The following is a 20,112-nucleotide window of genomic DNA, read 5'->3' as shown; positions in this document are numbered from 1 at the left end:
ATGCTGTGACCCTTTAACCCACTTCCTCATGCCATGGTGACACCCCCCCCCCCCCACACACACACCCGGATAAATTCTTTTCGCTGCTACTTCATAACTGTAAGTTTGCTACTGTTGTGAATCTTAGCGGAAACACATGTTTTCTGACAGTCTTCAATGACCCTGTGAAAGGATCATTCAACCCCTAAAGAGGTCTCTACCTATAGGTTGAGGAAGCTGTGTTAATGATTCGTCCTGTCGTCCGTGGGTCTCCAGCTTCATGTCTCAGGTGGCCTGCTCCTCTACGGGTGTATCTGTGACAGCTCCTCAGCCTCCAGCCCCGACTGGAACCTCTTAGGAGTTCCCTGTTGAGCTTTTCAGTCGGCCGTGGGTCTCAGTCCCCATGTGGTCTGTACCTGGGAAGAGGATAGGGAACAGCCTGCTTGTGAGAGGTCACCTGAAGCTGGTTTGATGCCACCCTTACGGATGGCACCTTTGCTTAAATTTCGGGAGGTAGCAGAATATAAGAGTGATGAGATCTCTGAGGAGCTGTTAGAGAGAAGGGTCACAGTGTACCAGCAGAGGGCGCCCAAGGGAGGCCTTGGTGCCAGCCTCCTATGCTTGGGTCGGGACACTGTAGGTGCACTGGGGTTCTGGTGTATCTGGGTTAGAGTGATACGTTGACAGTTCTACCTGGCCTGACATCTTATCCGGAAGTTATCATAGCTGATGATGTATTTTTGTTACAGTGTATCTTTGTTGGAGACAGGGTCTCACAGGTGCTGGGAACATAGGCAGGTGTCCCATGTGCAGTTTGAACTGCAGTTTTCTCTGAAAATACAATGCGGAGCCTTTGGGATCTTCGGTTCTGGGGACTCTTGCTGTAGCCGCTGACTGGTCAACAGTAGGTATGCCCAGAGCCACCGGGTGCTTCCTCCTGAGCCCGATGAGCACCCATGCACACAGGCACACTTGGGGAGACTTAATTTAAGCTGTTCATATTAAAAGCGAGCTTTGTGTGCATCCCCACCCCCGTCGCTTCAATTAAGAAGACCTTGCATGTGGATTAGGCAGCGCGGTCTCAGGCTGCATTCAACCCAGCCAAGAGGTTTAGTATTTCGTCTACATAGTAGGGTCCGATAATCCGAGCATTTTAATTTCCAAAACAGAGTTCGGGTTGAAGAGACAGTCCAGTGGTTAAGTCTATTTCAGTGCTCACACGGAGGATCTCCCTTCAGTTCCCAACCGCTGTCCTGTCAGCTCGAAGGATCGGAAGTCCGCCTGCCTCCCTGGGCATTGTACATTAGTGTCAATGTCATCAGAAGTCATTGGGCAGGCAGGATGGCTCAGTGAGTAGAGGCGACCTGAGTTTGATCCCCAGAGCCCAAGTGATGGAAGCCATTCCCAGAGGTTGTGTTCTCTCTCTCTCTCTCTCTCTCTCTCTCTCTCTCTCTCCCTCTCCCTCTCCCTCTCCCTCTCTCTCCCTCTCTCTCCCTCTCTCTCCCTCTCTCTCCCTCTCTCTCCCTCTCTCTCCCTCTCTCTCCCTCTCTCCCTCTCTCCCTCTCCCTCTCTCTCTCTCTCTCTCTCTCTCTCTCTCTCACACACACACACACACACACACACACACACACACACACACACACACACACGGCTTATGTACAGTCGGTGAGGGAAAGAGGTTTTGCTCACTGTGTAAAGTTCTGTTTTACAAGACTTATCCGTAACTGAGTGTATTCTGCTGACACACTGATCTCAGAGTTGCCCCGCTGTGCATGGTAGATGTGCTAATGGGGTGACAACCCCCCCCCCGTGGCCTGTTTAGAGTGGACAGGCGGCCTAGAGGGAAACCAGTGGGCAATCTATCTCCCTAACTGTTCTTGCTTTCTCTCAGCCCCCACAGTGGAGAAGGGAGTCTTACAAGGTAGTCAGTGAAACGCTCCAGCCCCGTTTCCTGTGTGGGCCCTGGAGCCCCTGTGGAGCCGCTGTCCTGTGAATGGGTGCCCTGCCCGTTAGATTATCCATAACTGAATGTAACTTATAAACCTTGATGCTCAGGCTAAATTTTAAACCTCGGTCTCACGTGGTAGGACAAGGCCACCCCAATGTGGGGTGATGACTGCGCGAAACACAGTTTAATCGCAGGCTCTGTCTTTCCAGATTCGGAGAAGATGGCCCAGTACTTGGAGGAGGAGCGGCACATGAGGGAAGAGAACCTGCGTCTGCAGCGGAAGCTCCAGAGGGAGATGGAGAGAAGGGAAGCCCTGTGTCGCCAGCTCTCCGAGAGCGAGTCCAGCTTGGAGATGGACGATGAGAGGTTTGCTCACATCCCCTGCCCCGCTCTCACCCATCCCCCACCCCCACTCTCACACACATACACCGGGGAACCCAGTGCCCTCTTGGCTTCCGGCCAGATGGCCGCCATGTATGTGGTGTATACAGTGCACTTGCAGGCATGTTAAATTAGATCTTACGCGTTCTAGAAGGGGGAAGCTTAAACATCACTCGGACTGTGAGGAACACCATGGAGTTAAAGCACTTGCTCACGGTAGGGTGTGTGCAAGATTGAATGCCCTGCTTGCCCCGGAGAGGAAGAGCTGGCCTTCGTTTTGCTTTTAAATTTTTAGCATCCACGTTTAAAGGAATGTAAGCAGAAATGCTAGAGAAATATATTTGCTGCCGACCCTATTTCTAGTAACAGGAGTAAGTAAGTTCACACACGTGGATACGGACAGCACGGGCGAGTTTTATCTGGATTTTCTCCAAGTCTGCTTTAATTGAATTGCAAATATTTCAGTGATTTTTTTTTTTTTCTGGCTTTAGGGGTTTTTGTTTTGTTTTTTAATGTTAATTCGTTTGTCACTAAACCCTGCCAAGCTTTGACAAAAAGTATTCCTTGATAATTTCAAACATGAATATATTGAATTTAGGTCATTTTTTTTTTAACCCCATGACTCTCAACTCTCTCAACCCCTCCCCCTTCTCCTCTTCAACCCCCCTCCCCTGTCTTTGTTTTAAACCCCACTGAGTTTACTGGCTCTGACCTTTGACTCAGTGTCCTGGCTATGAGACCACACTTGTACACGGGCCTTTTATATGTGCTGCATATTGTTAACTACCTGTCCATTCTGCAGCCCGCAAAGATTCTCTGCCATTCTGTGGGCTTCCTCTTCAACGGTGGTTCTGATGGTTCTCAACCTGTGGGTCGGCACCCCCATTGGGCTCTCCTATCAGGTCCCCCTGCATATCAGATACGTTACGATTCATAATAGCAAGATTGCAGTTACAAAGTAGCAACAAAGTAATTTTATGGTTGGGTTGTCACCACACCATGAGGAAGCTGTGTTAAAGGTCACAGCGTTAGGAAGGTTGAGAACCACTGGTTTGCAGCATTTGTTTCCTTTGGGTCTTTGTTTCATGCGGTGCCGCTTATCAGTTCTTGGTATGACTTCCTGAGCCATTGGAGTTTTCTTCAGAAAACAGCGCCTGTATCTTTAAGTTTCAAGCCTTCGGGCCTCACATCAAAGTCTTTGGCCCCTTTTGAGATGATCTTTGTACAATTTCCATTCTGCTCCGAGCTCAGCACCGTTTGTCAGGGAGGCCGTCCCTTCTCCATTGTGAATCTCTCGTACTCTTCTCAAAAAGTCAGGGAATCGTACGGATTGATCCCGCATCCGCTGTTTCACGGCTGTGCCTTGCTGTTTTTATTACCGTGGCTCTGAAGGATAGTTTGAAGTCAGACACCGTGACACTCTGAACTCTGTTCTTTCTGCCTTGAAATTGGTTTGGCTGCCTGGGGTTGTTTGGGCTTCTCTATTAATTTTAGGGTTTTTCCCTGTCTATGGAAGTTGCCCTTGGCGCTGCCGTTCTTCTAGTAATTCTGCTTATCCATGCCGATGGGAGCTTCTTCCCTCTTAAAGGCTTTTTCAATTGTTCCCCGCTTTGGTGTTTTAGGTTTATCATTGTTAATGTCTTTTACTTACTAAGTTAGTTTTATCCCTTTTTTTTCTTTTTTTCTTAAGATAATAAGAATTGATTCCATGATTTATCTCTTGCTAAGTCTGGTGTCGGTCTGACGTTTTAGATGTTGAGTTTTACCTTGTTACTTACGTGATTTAAGAATCCTCAGGATTCCTTTTTAATGTAATAAACTATGCGTGCAAATAAGTCATTCAGTATCTTACTTATCTGTAACCATCGTAGTCGTTTGTCTGCTTGCTCCTGGCAAAGACTTGCCAGACACACTGAGTCAGTGTGGAGACGGTGGGTACCTTTGTCACCTTCCTGCTGTGGGGGCCGATGCTTTGAGACTTTGCCCCTTCAGTATAACTGGCCGTTGGTTTGCTGCACATACCCTTTCTTACGATGAGGTGCGCTCTGCCATAGTTTCTTCAGGGCTTTGATCGTGAAAGGATGCTGGACTCTGTCACTTTCCCTCGGCATCTGTGGAAACACAGACGCGATTGATTCCTGCCCAGAGTCTGCCGATGAACTTGACAGGACTGTCTTGAACCATCCCTTGCATCCCTAGACTGAAACTGTCTGGCTCGTGGCAAATGCTTTTTTTTTTTTTTTTTTTTTTTTTTTTTTTTTAACGTGTGGTTGATTCCAATTGCAAATTCTTTTAGCGAGAATTTCTGGATTCATGTTTAGCAGAGAGATGGTCCTCTCATTGCCTGTTGCCGTGGGGTCCTTATCTGGTTTGGTATCTGGAATGGTGGCTGTGTTAAATGAACGTGGCCGTGTTCTTCTATTTCTTGCCGGAGTTTGAAGAAGCTTGGTGTCTCTTTAGAGGTCTGGCAGAACACAGCAGTGAGTCCTTCTGGGCCTGGACATATTCATATTCTCTCTCTCTCTCTCTCTCTCTCTCTCTCTCTCTCTCTCTCTCTCTCTGTGTGTGTGTGTGTGTGTGTGTGTGTGTGTGTGTGTGTGTGTGTTGAGAGTTTAAATTACTAACTCAATCATTGCTTATAATGGACTCTGTCTAAGTTCTAAGCTGTTTATATCTTCTCAATTTAACTTTGATAAGTCGGGTGTATTTCAAGAACTGTATCTATTTCTTACAGAATTTTCCAGTTCTTTAGAATGTAGGTTTTCACACTGTGCCCCGAAGATCCTCTGAATCTGATTGGTCTGGCTTTAGGTTAGTTTTGCTAAGGCTTTCCAGAGAGCCAACTTTCTCATTGGTTACTAGTATCAATAATAATATTGGTTATTATTAATGATTATTCCCATTTCATCAGCCTCTGTCCTGATCTTAGTATTTCTATCTGTTGATTTTTGGATTTGACATGCTTCCTTTTCTTCTTAAGCCCTTGATGTGTGCACCATTAAGTTACTGACTCGGGATCTATCTTTCCTCCCTCTCCCTCTGGGCATGTGTAGCTGTATACTTAGATCTTGGAAGCACTCTGATTACATCCCTTGGGTTCTGATGTTTTGTTTCTGTTTTCATTAAATTGTAGGATTTTTTAATTTCCCTGCTGACTTCTTCCATTGGCCCGTTTTATCATTCAGTGGTGTGTTATTTATTCTCCATGGCTTTCTGCATTTTGTGTTCTCTTTCTCTCTGCTGATTTTCCGCTACGACCATCTGTAGAACGTTAGAAATAATTAGGCTTATGCTGTTAAGATTTGATGTGGTCCATTTTGGAGAAAGTCCATAGGCGCCCACTGAGACCATGCGTCCTGCACCGTTTTAGTGGGATCGTCTTAGGTGTTCCTTTAGACCGTTTGGTCTGCGTTATCTAACTCTTGATAGATTTTTGTGAGTTCTTCTGGTCTGGGTGGCCTGTCACTTGGTTGAGTCTAGAGACTGGGGTCTCCTGCTATTCCTGTTTAAGTCTGTGTTTTTATACCCCATGGTATTTATTGATGAAACTGGACACATTGTCATCTCTTACTCTCAGACTGAAATCTACTTTGTCAAATGTCTAAACATCAGTACCAACCTTCCATTAGTCTAGACTGTCTTTTCCTCCCTCTCACGCATGCTCTGTTTGGCTTTGCCAGTGAGATGTGTTTCTTTTAGGCAGCAAACAGATGGTTCCTGCCGTTGAACCCAGCTTACTGTTCTCGTGTCTTTTGCTTTGACAGTTGCAACTATGAGCCTTCAGAGTTCTGTTGGAAGGTGTGGGTGCCTTCCTGACATTTCTGGGTTATTTAACTTTAGGCACTTCGCTGATCCCCGTTTGTTCCCTTACTGTTCTAGTACACACGTCATTCCTCACCCTAGCCTCATGAATGTCTTTTGTCTTTCTCTTTGCTACGTAGAATTCCTTCAGGGATCATCTGTAGAGCTGGCTTAGCGATGATCAATTCCTTTAGTCTGGGTTTATAAGGGAACCTCCTTTCTCCTTCAGCTATGAAGAGTAGTTTTGCTGGTGTAATGATCTGGGCCTCCAAGCTAATGGTTTTCAGAGCTTGGGACATGTTATTGCTGAATGCCCCTCTGGCTTTTAGGATTTCTCTGGAATACACTGCTGTTTTCCCGTTGGTTTCCTCTATCCCTGACTCGCTTCTCTCGTGCAAGCCTCCGTGCTATTTCGCTGCTCTGTGTAGTCGGTAAGGTGTACAGAGTTCTTTTTTCATCTTAACCTCTTCTATCTGTGTGGCCATTTTCCTCCCCCAGTTATGGGAAACTTTGTGCATTGCTTTTACTAAATGTGGTTTCTGTGTCTTTAGCTTGCACTTCTCTGTCTCCTATGCTGGAATGAGCGTCCGACGGATAATTAGAGCAGCTGGCCTCTACATGGGCACCTCTGTCAGATCCTCCCCTAATGTCAGATCCTCCCCCATTGTCTCCTCAACACTCGGGAATGAGGAAGTCATTAAGATAACTAACAAACCCAAACGCAACAAAGACCTTTATGAGCAGCAGCTGTGGAATTAGCCTTCCTCTGACACAGACCATTTCTGACCAGGCTTGGGCCATATCTCACTGTGGAAGAGAGACGGAATCACTGTGTGAGACCTAGGGAACCAGCCAGGCTCTCTTAGCTGGGGTTTTACTGCTGTGAACAGACACCATGACCAAGGCAACTCTTATAAGAACAGCGTTTCATTGGGGCTGGCTTACAGGGTCAGAGGTTCAGTCCATTATCATCAAGGTGGGAGCATGGCAGCATCCAGGCAGGCATGGTGCAGGAGGAACTGAAAGTTCTACATCTTGTTCCTGAGGTAGCTAGGAGAGGACTGACTTCCAGGAAGCTGGGAGGAAGGTCTCGAAGCCCACCCCACAGTGACAGTGACATGCTCCCTCTTACAAGGCCACATCTAATAGTTCTGCTCCCTCGGCCAAGCATTTTCCAACCATCACGTGAAGTCTGTTCTGTGAGGTGTGCTGTGTGCTGAGGACAAAAGTGTGACTGGCCATACAGCCCTCCACAACCACCAAAGCTCCCCAGCACTTCCTCTGGATGCTTTCAGGAAAACAGAATTTTTTAAATGGTGGCAAGGTATAAATGGGACTTTAAAATTTACAGAAGAATGCCAAGTTTTCCTCTTTAAAATCTGTTTCCTCACTGGAAGAGGTTTTTTTTCTCTCTCTCTCCTCTCAAAAGACTGTATTATGAAATTGTAATCCCTGCTTCTAAATCTGTTCTTGTGAGTTTCCCACTCTCAGAAAAATTGTTTGACTGAAAACATCGGCCCGGACACAAAGCAGGTCACTAGATGTTTTATTAATGTCTTTAAGACTCGGGAGACCCGGACTGGGCTTCAGAGGGGCCATCCTCGGAAGATGTGGCTCCCTCACACTTCAGATAGATGGCCGCTTCCTCCAGAGCAGCCGTTCACTGTGCAAGTTTTGTTTTGTTTTGTTTTGTTTTTTCTGTTGTTTACTTTTATCTGTTTTTAGGGAGGATCTCCTGTAGGCCTGAGCTGACCTTGAGTTTTGATCCTCCTGTTTCCACCCCAGATTGCTGGGATTAGAGGTGCGTGCCACCAGAGTGCTGGAGGCACATCCCGGGGCTTCATGCATGCTACAAAAGCATAAACTGAGCTATGTCCCCAGCCCCGCTTTTATTTCAATTTTTATTTATTTTGTAAATTATTAAAGTTACCGTGAAGTTGCTAAGAGTACTTGGTTAAGTGGTGTTCTGCACCCCAGGACTGATCCAATGGGATAGATCTCAGGGAAAGAAAACATCAGACACTTAAGAGTGTACGGGGTGATCTTAAACCACCCCCCATATGTGCAGTGTGTGGACACATCCCACCTGGTGTTCCTGCGGGAACTAAAGAAGGGAAGGAGACAGAGACAGGCATCTCATTGAGCCGTGTGTCCCATCAGGCTTTTCAGTAACCCGCTTGGAAGTGGCTGGGTTAGTCCCTCGTGGGAATGAACCCCAGGGCTGACAACGGGCTCTCTGAGGTCAAAGTCCACGCCTGTTTAGCTCTAAGACCCGGGAGAGTGGTTCATCAGGAAGTCTGTCAAGCAGAAATTCCCCCTGCATCAGCACTGGGAGAGCCAATGGATGCAGTAATCACACTTCAGCACATTTGGGCCAGACTCAGCACAGTGTGCCCGAGCGTGACCGCCCAAGGTGCCCAGCACTGGCGTCTTCTGTTAAACTCTAACATGTGACCCTCTGTTACGCAGAGCCTGCCTTGTGAACATGACCCTCGGCCCGGGGGCAAGGTTGTCCTTCTATGGGTCGAGGGTCGGTAAGCTTGTTGGTTTTCAGTTCCAAATAACAGTTGGAGCATAGATATCTCTGTGCTCCTGAGGTCCCTGGTGGGGCTTCAGGACAGGTCCCTTCTGATGTCTGTGTATTGCGTGGCTATGACAGGCCTCTGCGGGTAGTGATGCAGGGTGACTTAGGAGTGTGCACTGGAGATATCCCCTGGGTACAGCCTCTCCAAACCCCAGAGCTTCACTCCTAGGGTTTCTTCTAAGGACCGCGTGAACGTGGGTGTTCAACCTCTTCCTCCTCTCTCCTTTCAGGTATTTCAATGAGATGTCTGCTCAAGGATTACGACCTCGCACTGTGTCCAGCCCAATCCCTTACACGCCTTCTCCCAGTTCAAGTAGGCCTATATCACCCGGTGAGTGTGTCTGCGGGCTACCACAGGGTGACTGTTTTCCAGATGTTTAGCGTGTGTGCGTGTATGTGCGTGTGTGCGCGCGCGCGCGCGTGTGCGTGCGTGTGTGTGTCTGTCAGACGTCTCTCTGTCTCTGTGTGTGTATGGCTAAGGCTTTTGGGGGAGCTGTGGGGGACTGTGTGTCTGGCTGTGCATGAGTATATGTATGTGTTACCTGTGTATATGTGGCTGTGTGTATATGTATGTGGGGGGCTTGCAGGGGGTTTTGTATGTGGCTGTGTGTGTATGACTATATATCTGACTGTGTGGAGCGGTTTGTGACGCTGTGTGTGTATAGCTGTGTGTGGCTGTGTTGCTAAGGCTTTTTGGGGTAGCTGTGGGGTGTATGCATGGAGGGGAGGGGCTAAAGCTTTTGGGGGACTGTGTATGACTGTGCATGAGTATGTGTTTATGTGGCTGTGTATATGTGGGGGAGGTGCAGGGGGCTGTGTATGTGGCTAGAGCTGTTTGGGGGGCTGTGTGTGGGGGCTATGGCTGCGAGGCACTGGGGATTGAACCCAGGGCCTCACAGAGGTTTAGCTTAATGCTTCCCCTGGTTTGCAGCTTGCTGTCCTGGTGTGTTTGCTCGGCAGCCCTGGTTGCACCCCTTCTATTTCATGGTTTTTAAATCTAAGGTCACCTTGAGTGCTGAGTGTTGGTTGGAGACCTTGAACACGAGGACTCTGATTTATTTTATTAACTACTTATTACTTAATGTTTCGATTTACTGCTTAACTTTTATTTTCGAGGATTTCATACCCTCTGTCTGCCCCCCTCTCCTCGATGTTCCCAGCCTTAGTCTACTTTTTCTTTTACCTTCAATTTGACTTCAAAACCCCTTTCTTAGAAGACTCTGTGTGTGACTGGTCTCGGGATGTGGGCCAGGTCCGTGGGTTGATTTCCAGGATGTCTTCCGTGCACCTTTTAAGGATTCCTTCACTTCATTCCAACTGCCTCAATTCCACTTCTGCGGGTTGCTTACAGGTTCTGGGTCATTGGGCCAAGAAGAGGCCCGGCTGAGCTTCTTTATTCAAAACCAGTGCCCCTCTCTTTGGCCTGAGTGCCCTCCTCAGTGGTTTGTGAGCCAAGCCTCGTTGGCCTGGTAGGCTGCTTGTGCAAGCAAGACAGCTAACTTCTCCCAACGCTGGCTTTGTCACCCACGGCCTTTTCCCAGCATGCTTGTCTTCACCTGACCCCAAAATACTCCTCAGTGTCCCAGGCTTGTCACCAGCAGTGCTCGGCTCCCAGCTCCCTTGTAGGTGGGCGAGTGCCTGGTTCACGCCGAGGGTGAGAGGAAGCGGGGCGGAGTCACAGGGAAGCAGGAGTGGTGGGGGAGAAAGAGAAGGCTTGCACCTGGAGGCTTTTGTTTCTGTGCCCGCTGCAGGTAGACTTGAGGAACCGGCTGGGGGTGGGGTGCCAGGTTGGCGAGTGTCACTGTAGGGGTGACCGTGGTTCATTTTGTATAAGGTCATACTTAAGGTTTTCCCTTCAGGTCGGTGAAGGAGACATGACGTTCTAGAGCCACTGCAGTTGCGGCAGTGTGGTAGAATCTTCTTGGCTTAGATCAGTTTGAGATCTAGCCAGCATGACAGTGACATCTGCCGCCGTTCTTGTCATCGTCGTTGCGTGGATGGGCGGTGGTTCTCGGAGGTCAGAAGGGAGCATTGGGTTTCCTAAGACCAGAGTTAGAGATGGCTGTGAGTTGCCATGCTAATGGGTCCTGCGGATTAACAGCAGGTGCTCTGGAAAGAGTAGCCCGTGCTCTAACCACTGCACCATCTCTGAAGCCTGCCATGTCCTCTGAGGGGACGTTCAGAGCTAACAGTAAAGGGTCTCCCACAAGGGGACAGCTCTGCTGGAAATGTGAGCTCTGTAAGGTAAAGGGGACACGGACAGACCTTGGATTTCTATCCAAGCCATTGCTCCTCATTCTTGCCGAAAGGATTCCCAGATCTGAATTCAGATCTCTGTCTCCAGTGGCCTTAAGTCTCACCTCCAAAGCTTCTCTTAGGTGCCCCTCTATTTTCCCCCCAAGACAGTCCTAGGGTGTTGTCACCACAGTAAAGGTCTTATTTTTTGCCTTCTGCCTTACTGGTGTAAGAGAGGAAGGCTTAAGTCAGGAGTGGGGCGGGGTGGTTATTGTTTAGCCCGTAGGAATGCCAAGTCACGTGTAGTGTAACTCCATACCTTATTTAATCTGGTTAAAGGTAACAAAATTTCTAGAGGAATGTCATTTCCAAGGGATCAGAAAAAACACTGCAGTCGGGGTTGGGGGTGAGATTCCTCAGAAACAATGGTGAGGATACGACAGAATCAGGAACCTTGGGTACCAGAGCTAGGACAGTGTGACCAATAAAAGCCATCTAGTTTTCTGCATTGTGATGTTTCTGTCACAGCACTGCCTAGCGGTGTTTTTCCCCAGCAGTTTGGGGACACTGCTGTCTCAAATTGAAATTCCCAATGGACACCTTTCTTAAAAGGTGTCCCTGTCTGTAAGTCTCGCAGAATGTATTCTGTTTAGCAGCTACTGTGTTGTTTATATAAAGATGGATGGAGGATGTTCTCTGGAGGTGTAGTAAGGTCTGGGGGAAGGGGCTGCCCCCACGGGCCCATGCTGAGGCATCCCTTCTCCCTGAGGGACCGGCCACACCACAGTATAGTATAGAGTAGAGTTTATTCAGGGCTTGGGGAGGGGAGTCAAGAGGGTAAGTGGGGGCAGAGAGAGAGAAAGAGAGAGGGGGTGGGTGGGTGGGTCGGTAGGTACATAGGTAGGTGGAAGAGTAGAGGTCGGCCATGAACACTTGGAGAGGGGGGAAGGGAATGGGAAGAGAAGGGGCAAAGGGGGAAGAGAATGAGGAAGGGGCAAGTGGCCCCTTGTATACTGTCACTCATACCTGGCTGTTGCCTGGTAACTGTGGGGCGGAGCTTACCTGGCTCTTGGCCAGGTAACTGGGGGGGTAGAGCTTAGATAGAATGCTAACACACTGTATGCATATTTCCAAGTACAAGAAAGTTTGCTGTTTATTCTCTGTGTGTGTTAATTAAAATTTAAAGAACAATAAAAGTTAATGAGACCACCAAGATTATAGGAGATTATGGTCAGTAGGGCCTCGGGAAGAAGAGGGTTAAAGAAAAGACATTGTTGTCACAGGCTGCCCCTGGGCACCGATTATCTGATTGATTCGGTTTAGGGTCAGGCTTGGGGTTAGAGTTAGAGCCATAGTGGCTTCGTGTTCACCTTGAGAATTGCTGGCCTAGAGCATCAGAGGTGGGAGAAGGGGCAGCAGTAAGAGTCTGAAGGTTCTTACTGACGTAACCTAATTTAAAAAGAAATTAACCTTGTTAATAGGCTGGAGTTTTCTGTTTCATATAAGGAACCCCTTGTATTATGATTTTATATTTTTATGTGTATGAATGCTTTACGTGCATATGTGTGTGTGTGTGTGTGTGTGTGTGTGTGTGTGTGTGTGTGTGTGAGTGAGTGAGAGAGAGAGAGAGAGAGAGAGAGAGATAGAGATGTCTACCTGATTTCTTCAGGGATCAGAAAGAGGTGCTTAGGTCCCCCTGGAACTAGGCCGTGGGCCCCCGTGTGAATGCTGGGATTCCGACCCAGGGCCTGCATGAGCAGCAAACGTTCCACTGAGCCATCTCTCCAGCCCCAAAAGCGATCTCTGCTGAACTAAATGACTGAAGCGTCATTTTCTTTCAAATGCATCTTGGGTTTTCAGGAGTGGGATGTGTGTGCTTATTCCTTTGGTTTCTCATTTCGTTCCTGCTTGCTGGTGGGGTCCAAACCCAGACCCTGTGCCGGTAGACAGCCCTTCCACCCCGGGCCTCCTCAGAAGTAGAGTTAGGGTTCCAGCTCCTGGACTGTTACTTGAAGACAACCTCTCTGATCTCAGCTGATCGGTTAAACAGGACAGTCAATGACCACCTTGGTTTCAGAGACTGGCGTTTTGCCGCAGAGTCCTGCTCTGTAAACAGGAGTCCAAAAAATAAATCAATTGGAAGTGCATCACCCAGAAAAGCACCGCTGATGTAATCTATCAAGTCGGGAGATGAGTTGTTAGCGTTTGATGTCAAGGCCATAGGGAAGTCCTCTGAGTCGGTTCTCTGTATCTCTATGGAGACAGAGGTGAAGTGTCTCGTGCCAGTGTAATTCAAGGCAGCAATAAAAGGCTAATATGGCTTGGCCACTAGCCACCTGCAGGTCCCTGTCCAAGCCCTCTTCTATTAGTTTTTTGGTTTTTTAAACCTACATCACCAGTATTTCCAGTCAGTCTCCCATCCAAGTACCAGCCAGGCCTGACCCTGCTTAGCTTCCAGGCGCCTTCAGGGTGGTATGGCCATAGACTTCTATTAGTTTTTACCTCAGCCACTTTTATAGCTCTGTATTAGTTACACTCTGACCACAGAGTCCTGACAGGAAGCAATCGAAGGAAGGGGCAGAGAGCGGGCTACAGCTTGTCCTGTCAGAGAAAAACTTGGGGGCAAGAACTTAAGGCAGCTGCTCACATGGTATCCACCAGAAGTGAGGCCAGACTGCGAAACCTCGGGTCCCCTCTGACGACTCACTTCAGAGACCCACCCTACCTTTTCAAGGTTCCACGGCTTTCCCAAACAGTGCCATCTGCTGGAGATTGAGATTCAAGCACCCGCACCTGTGGTCCAGGGGGAATGGGGGGGGTGGGGGGGGGATGCACATTGCACACTGAAGCCATGGCCAGCACCTACCTACCTACCCTCACAGTTTGTCCAGTTAGATGCTAGGAGTACTAGGTGTAAAGCTCTAGGTCCATGCACTGTAAGTGTTGTCTAGACCAGTACAGCCTTTCTTCTGAATATTTCAGGTGTCTGGCCCTACCCCAGGCCTGTCTAATAAGAGTGTGGGAAGAGAGGGTGTGTGTGTGTGTGTGTGTGTGTGTGTGTGTGTGTGTGTGTGTGTGTAGGTGTACATGTGGGTGGGTACACATGTACTTGAAAACTAGAGGACAGCCTCAAGCGTCATTCCTCTGCCTTTGGAATTTCCCAAGCTGGTTGAAGATTCTAGACAGTCAGGCTACAAACAATACCGAACCTTGCCGCCCTTCTGTTTCAGGTCTTTCGTACGCAAGTCACACAGTTGGCTTCACGCCGCCAACGTCGTTGACTCGAGCTGGAACGTCCTATTACAACTCTCCGGGCCTCCACGTTCAGCACATGGGGGCCTCCCATGGCATCACAGTAAGTGTCCTCGTCGGGAGCGGGTAGCACCTCACTTCCGACTGGTACTAGCTGGTCTTGCGGGGGAGCTGAGGGCTGCTGCTGTTAGCCGTTTGCCACCTCATGTCTTGGGTCCATTCTCCTTCTAGCTAGGAAGTGTTCCCATGAGTTTGCCGTGAAGTTCTAGTGTTGAAGCTAACATCCCCGCATCGCGAGACTCAGGTTCACTTACAGAAATTGTTCACCATGACGTGTAGTGTGAGATCTGGCCGAGTCCTCGCTGAACTGTGGCCAGCTGTTTGTCATAAAGCCTTATTAGGGGTTTCCATAGCATCCGCAGATGCCTCTCGTCAGCACCCTTGCAGCTCACTGGCCCTCGGTGGCCTCCTTAAAAGTTGTCTTGGCTTCTAGTTCCACTCCTGATTTCCTCTCCTGGATGCAGGAGAGTCGAGTTCACCCAGTTCCCATGGTCTCCTCCGGGAGGCTGGAGAGACGGCCCAACGGTTAAAAGTACTGTCTGATCCTCTAGGGAACCCAGGTTCAATTCCCAGCATCTACATGACAGCTCACAACTGTGTGTAACTCCAGTTCCAGGGGTCCAACTCATCAGGCAGGCACGGGATGCGTGTATTATCCTTGCCAGACAAAATACTCACACACAAACACATCAAGGTCTCTCCTCAGGAGAGTTGCCCTGCACACTTGGCTGTGCAGTTGGCTGAGAGGACAGGAGGACATGCAGTAGTAGTAGGAATCAGGAAAGAGAAAGGTTCAAAGAAGAGCCTTACTCAGTGCCGTCCTCGGGGTCCTCGTGTAAGTCTCGAAGTGCAAAGGGCCTCGTGTAAGGGTAGAAAATGTTGTATCGTGTTTCCTCAGAGTGAGGAAGAAGCTGAGTGAGGAGATTGGGGACGCACAAGTAGGGATGATATGACATCATCGTTGCTGTTTTTTCATTTAAAGGGCCCACGTTAGGGTTAGGTGTGAGAGATGCGTTTCCATTTTGTACGCCGTCTTCACAGGCTGGGTGTAAACACACCCTCCTTTATGGTTTCCCCTACTAGTTCAGGAACCACTGATGGCAGAGAAAGAACCTGTGGCTCTCTTAACCCATGTTGCTCTGGGTTCCGCTCTCTGATTCATGCATTGCTGGAACCGACTCAGTGTCCCAGGCTGACCCCATGTCCCTGTCTTCCCCTCAGAGGCCATCGCCACGGAGAAGCAGCAGCCCTGACAAGTTTAAACGGCCCACGCCACCTCCGTCTCCCAACACACAGAGCCCAGTCCAGCCGCCTCCACCACCACCTCCGCCCCCCATGCAGCCTGCGGTCCCCTCGGCAGCCACCACCACGCAGCCTGCCCCCTCGCAGGCGCAGCATCCGGTGCACCCGTCCTCCCAGCCTTAATGCATGAGCTTAGTCAGAATCTCCAGTTGGGACTCGTCTGATGGAGCCACCGTCTCAACGCCAAAGGCTTCTTTCCCGGCGTACTCGGATCTGATGCGTTTGCACTGAGGTTATCTACCTTCCCTCCTCATTGTGTCGTGAATGTCCGTCGGAAACGCAGCCAACATTGCGGGTCCGCAACACTAACCAGACGACTTTCTCCACCGGTGTTTTACTTGAATCTCCGTGTCTGTCATTCCCTGGCTGGAACCTTTGCTGTCTGGTATCTGGTAATGAGCAGCGTGCAAACCCTACCTACCCCTGGGGGGCCCCCAGGGCTGCTTTTTCTCGGCTTTTAGGTTTGTAAAATAAGAAGGGAGATCTTTTTTTATAACTATTCTCTGTGAATTTGCAGGAAAATGACCGAGCTGTTAGAAACCCTCCTCCTCCGGGTCAGTGACATTTACCAAACATACCAAGAATTCAGCACTACAGTTCAGACCTTTGCAGACTAACTCACTGTAGGATTGGAAGTTAGATGAACCGGTGCCCACAACATGTAGTCTAGAGCTTTCTACAGACACACTTTTTACAGATTGTTTTCCGACGTAAATTGACCACCGCGTCCCTTGTAAAAACAGCCTACGGAAACAAACCACACAGCTGTTAATCTCCCCACGTGCGTGGGACAGGAATTATTACCTATTAAGATGTGATTTTCTTTTTTCCTTTCTCAATGTTAATCCACCTAAGCCAGTACCCTCTGACATGAGTGGATAGATGCCTTCCCACCAGTGTTCTTGATGGCCAACTGGAATGTAGGCTTAGATCTCTGCTGCAGGGGCCGTGAGATTGTAACAGAGCCAGTGCGGCTAACCCTCCCATTCTTTTGTGTTGTCCCGAGACAGAGGGTGTAAACGAGTATCTTCCAGGTGCAAAAATGCTGTTGGGAAAGACCTGTCTGAAGTGTAGGCAACACCCTAGTGTGATGGCGGAATCAGGAGTGCAGCAAGCAGAGGATCTCTCCGGGCCCTGACGCGTGCTCACTTTGCCCGGCGTTAAACAAGGAGAGCACCATGGAGGTTCTGAACTGGATTGCCATTCATTCAGCACAAATAAATCCTTCCGTTTCACAGGGTTGTGGGGTGGGTGGGGGACACCAAGTGGCTCTTTTGTGACCTTTGTCTCTGTCTGTCCTTGGTTACTTTGTGCTTTTATAGTCAAGTGCTTCCCCCTGCCTGTGTTTGCATATTTATATATGCCGTGGATGGAAATAACTTACTAGAGAATGTATATTTTATGACGAGAAGCGTGACTCTGTTGGATATAATCAGAGGACTGAAAAATTAATTTATCAGTAATTTTTAAGAGTTCATGTTTGTGGCAACCATCTCTAACAGCAGCTCCTCGTGGAACACACTCCCGAGAACAAGGAATACCCTGGTGACATTGTAGATAATTAATATTGTACAGTCTAGAAACCTCCATTTTTGCCTTCGAATGCATATTTTAAGAGCTAACAGATTGGAAAAGTGTTATTGGATAATAGTGTTTGACAGCATTGTAAGAGCTTGAGAGTAAGAATCACTGTAGGAGCTTTTCACTCTTCCCGTCCACCCCTAAACTGGGATCGTCACCCTCCAGCGACCAGGAAGAAACTGTGGGCCTACAAAAGTTCTACTTATGAGGTGTGCGAGTGCGACGTTCAGGCCGTGGTGCGGTTAGCAGGCACGAGGTGGAGTCTGATATCTCCTGTCAAGGTGTTAGGTTTTCAGTGTCAGACCAAACCCCGGGCATTTCCAGCAGTTCCCCGACCCTCTTGGTACATGACCATTCCAGGGAAATTCTGAGGCTAGGCAGAATTCTTCCTTCACGGTACAGTCTTGGTTTGTCTTTTTTTTTTTTTTTTTTTTCCTTTCGAGAGAAATACGGTATGTGTTTACAAGAATCTTTTCTGGGATTGTAGATTTCAGTACCGCTGGCTAGCAGCATATCCTCCAGCACATAGGTCCGTTCTGGAAAGGTCTTCCCTCCACGTCAGTTGAGTTACCTCCTAGAAGCACAAGCGTGAAGGCGATCGGAGGAGCCTTTGAGAGGCAGGTTCTTGACCTTCAGGCTTGACCCAGAAAGTGTACTTCAGATTCCTCTCCAGCCATCACCTCAACTCAAACCCAACCCTTCCTAACAGCAGTTGCTATCTCAGTCACCGGTCCCTGCAGGTGTTAAGAACCAAAAGAACAAACACTAGGATCTGAACGTAGAGTGTTTTGTGTCAGTTTTGAAGCACGTAGCGATAGAACCAGAGCCCCTAGGGACAGGAGCCCCACTACTGTGGGCTGGACGTGGCTTCTATAGGTTCAGTTCCCCTACTCTCTCATAGGCTAACGCTAGATGAGAATCTGTAGCCATCCTCAGCGGGTGAGAGCAACAGTAACCTTCAGTGGCTTCATTTCCTGTCCTGTTGACAGAGACCCTCGGGTACCACTGTGCTGCTAATAGGGCCAGGCCTCTGTTCCCCGATGACCTCGCCTTTGTACAGAACCAAGTCCACGCACCCAGCACCTCTGGGTTCTTAACTGCTTTCTCTCGTCAAGCGTGCTGGTATTCTAGACAGAACTTTTGGCAGGCATGGAGGTGTTTTAAGATTTTTTTTTTTTACTTAAAATGTCTTTGTCGACCGGAAGGACTTTTAGATTCTGGGATCATGAGACACCTGCCAGAAGGTGGCTCTCGACGGCTCGTGCTGCTGTGCCTTCGTCATTGGCTTCTGATTCAACCAGAAATAACTGATAATGTGAATCTTTGTCGATCCCTCAGTTGTAGGTAAACCGTATTCCCCACTGTTAGGTGAAATCTGCCCTGTGCAAAGCCCTGCGTGTAGAGATAACCCAGGAAGTCGGGAACGTGTGGCAGTGCGTGTTTTCAGAAAGTTTTATTTTTTAGAATGCAGAAGGAAGTTTTCTTTGTGGCTTGATCTTCCGTCTAGTATCTGTCTAATAGGTTAACCGATGCCGAGAGCTTCGTAGCGATGCCTACCAAAGACATGCGTAGTAAACCTTCTATTTCCAAATTATTCAAGAGCCAGCCGTTGATGCTGCTTCACGGTTCTTTCTCAGGAGCCATCGTGAGAGACTGAAACATGCTTACGAGCTTTTTTTTTTGTTTGTTTGTTCTAAGTTTTAGGTCTTTTTTTTTTTTTTAAATTTTTGATTAAAATGTGTTAGCCTAACATGTTGGGGAGCATTTCCCAGAATGCTCGGCAGTTGTGAGTACTGGCCACACCCCAGGTCACCTCTTGCGGAGTGATCGGTGGGGTCCTCTGTGCATGCTAGCAAGGGTGCTGTGCGCGTGTGCGTGTACGTGTGTGCATTCATGCCTTAACTTGGGTTACCGCTCAGCTTTGCTGTCTGACCTGGTCCTCGCCATCATCAGATTGCATCGTGCAACTTGATCTGAACTTCATTCTGGTTAAAAAAAAAGAGAGAGAGATAAAAAAACAGAAAAGCAAGGTTGCAGGCAGCACAGGCTGGAGTGCATTCCTTTGGAAGAATGTCTGCTCGGACGGACCCTGAGATGTCTCCACAGACTTTATTTGGGACTTAGTTTGGGAAGAAAGCCGACTGTCGATTGGGCAGATGTCGACAAGGACGAGGGGGAGAGCCGGAATGCTAGCACGCCCTCTGCCTCCACATAACTCGTGTGCTCTGTGTGTTGTCTGGGTAGCTTGTCTGCGGCTTAACTAGCTTGGAGTTCAGGTAACGGTGGCAATCCCGACATTCATCTGTTGGAGTTTAGAGAGATGTAAGATGTCCAGTTACTGTCTTATTTACTTTATGTTGATCAGTCTTTAATACATGTGCTGAATCAGAAAAACCTAAATAAAGATAATTTTTTAAAACGTACTCCTCGAGCCATCGACCTCGTCTCGTTCTTTCTGGTCTCTTTGAGTTGGAAATGGTGGTTTTTGGTTAGGGTTGGCTCCAACAGATAGAACCAGGTTCCATCACAAACTCTAAAGACATCAGGGGGAAGTACTTGTAGGTGGCATTAATAGGGCCGGTGTGGCTTCCTTTTTTTTTTTTTTTTTTAAATAGAAAAAAATTACATGCATGGATATTTTTGCCTGCACATATGTCTGTGCATGTCTGTACACCACATGTGCCTGTGGAAGCCAGAAGAGGGCATTGGGTCCCTTGAACCTGCAGTGACGGGTGGTTGCGAGCCATCAGGTGGGTGCTGGCAGTTGAACCCAGGTCCACTGAGGCTTTTCCACCTTGATGTACCGTGCTTCCAGGTTCAAACAAGGGGCTTATAAATGGAAGCTACACCCAAAGTGCCTCGTGTGGACCCACCTGCACAGGCATGTGCCATAGGACGTTTCATGGGGGAAGAGTTATCCCAGGGGATTACCATGACCCGGGCAGCAAGACTGTCACGAAATGCTGTCCGTTGGTCATGTATGTAGCCT

The 20,112-nt window shown here is 48.5% G+C and overlaps 1 protein-coding gene across 1 annotated transcript in view; it reads left to right on the top strand.

The window, feature by feature from the left end:
- The window catches only part of Ccdc6 (coiled-coil domain containing 6), a 95,985-nt gene extending 76,439 nt beyond the window's left edge, over positions 1-19,546 (top strand). The window contains exons 6-9 of the mRNA NM_001427373.1: positions 2,137-2,293; positions 8,924-9,024; positions 14,159-14,283; positions 15,462-19,546. Of these exons, the coding sequence (NP_001414302.1) occupies positions 2,137-2,293; positions 8,924-9,024; positions 14,159-14,283; positions 15,462-15,665 (587 nt within the window). The 3' untranslated portion in view covers positions 15,666-19,546. The remainder of the gene's footprint in view (positions 1-2,136; positions 2,294-8,923; positions 9,025-14,158; positions 14,284-15,461) is intronic.
- Positions 19,547-20,112: the final 566 nt, after the last annotated feature.

Source organism: Rattus norvegicus, chromosome 20 (assembly GCF_036323735.1).
Source record: "Rattus norvegicus strain BN/NHsdMcwi chromosome 20, GRCr8, whole genome shotgun sequence".
NCBI classification, from domain to species: domain Eukaryota; kingdom Metazoa; phylum Chordata; class Mammalia; order Rodentia; family Muridae; genus Rattus; species Rattus norvegicus.
This window is presented reverse-complemented; position numbering and strand designations above follow the sequence as displayed.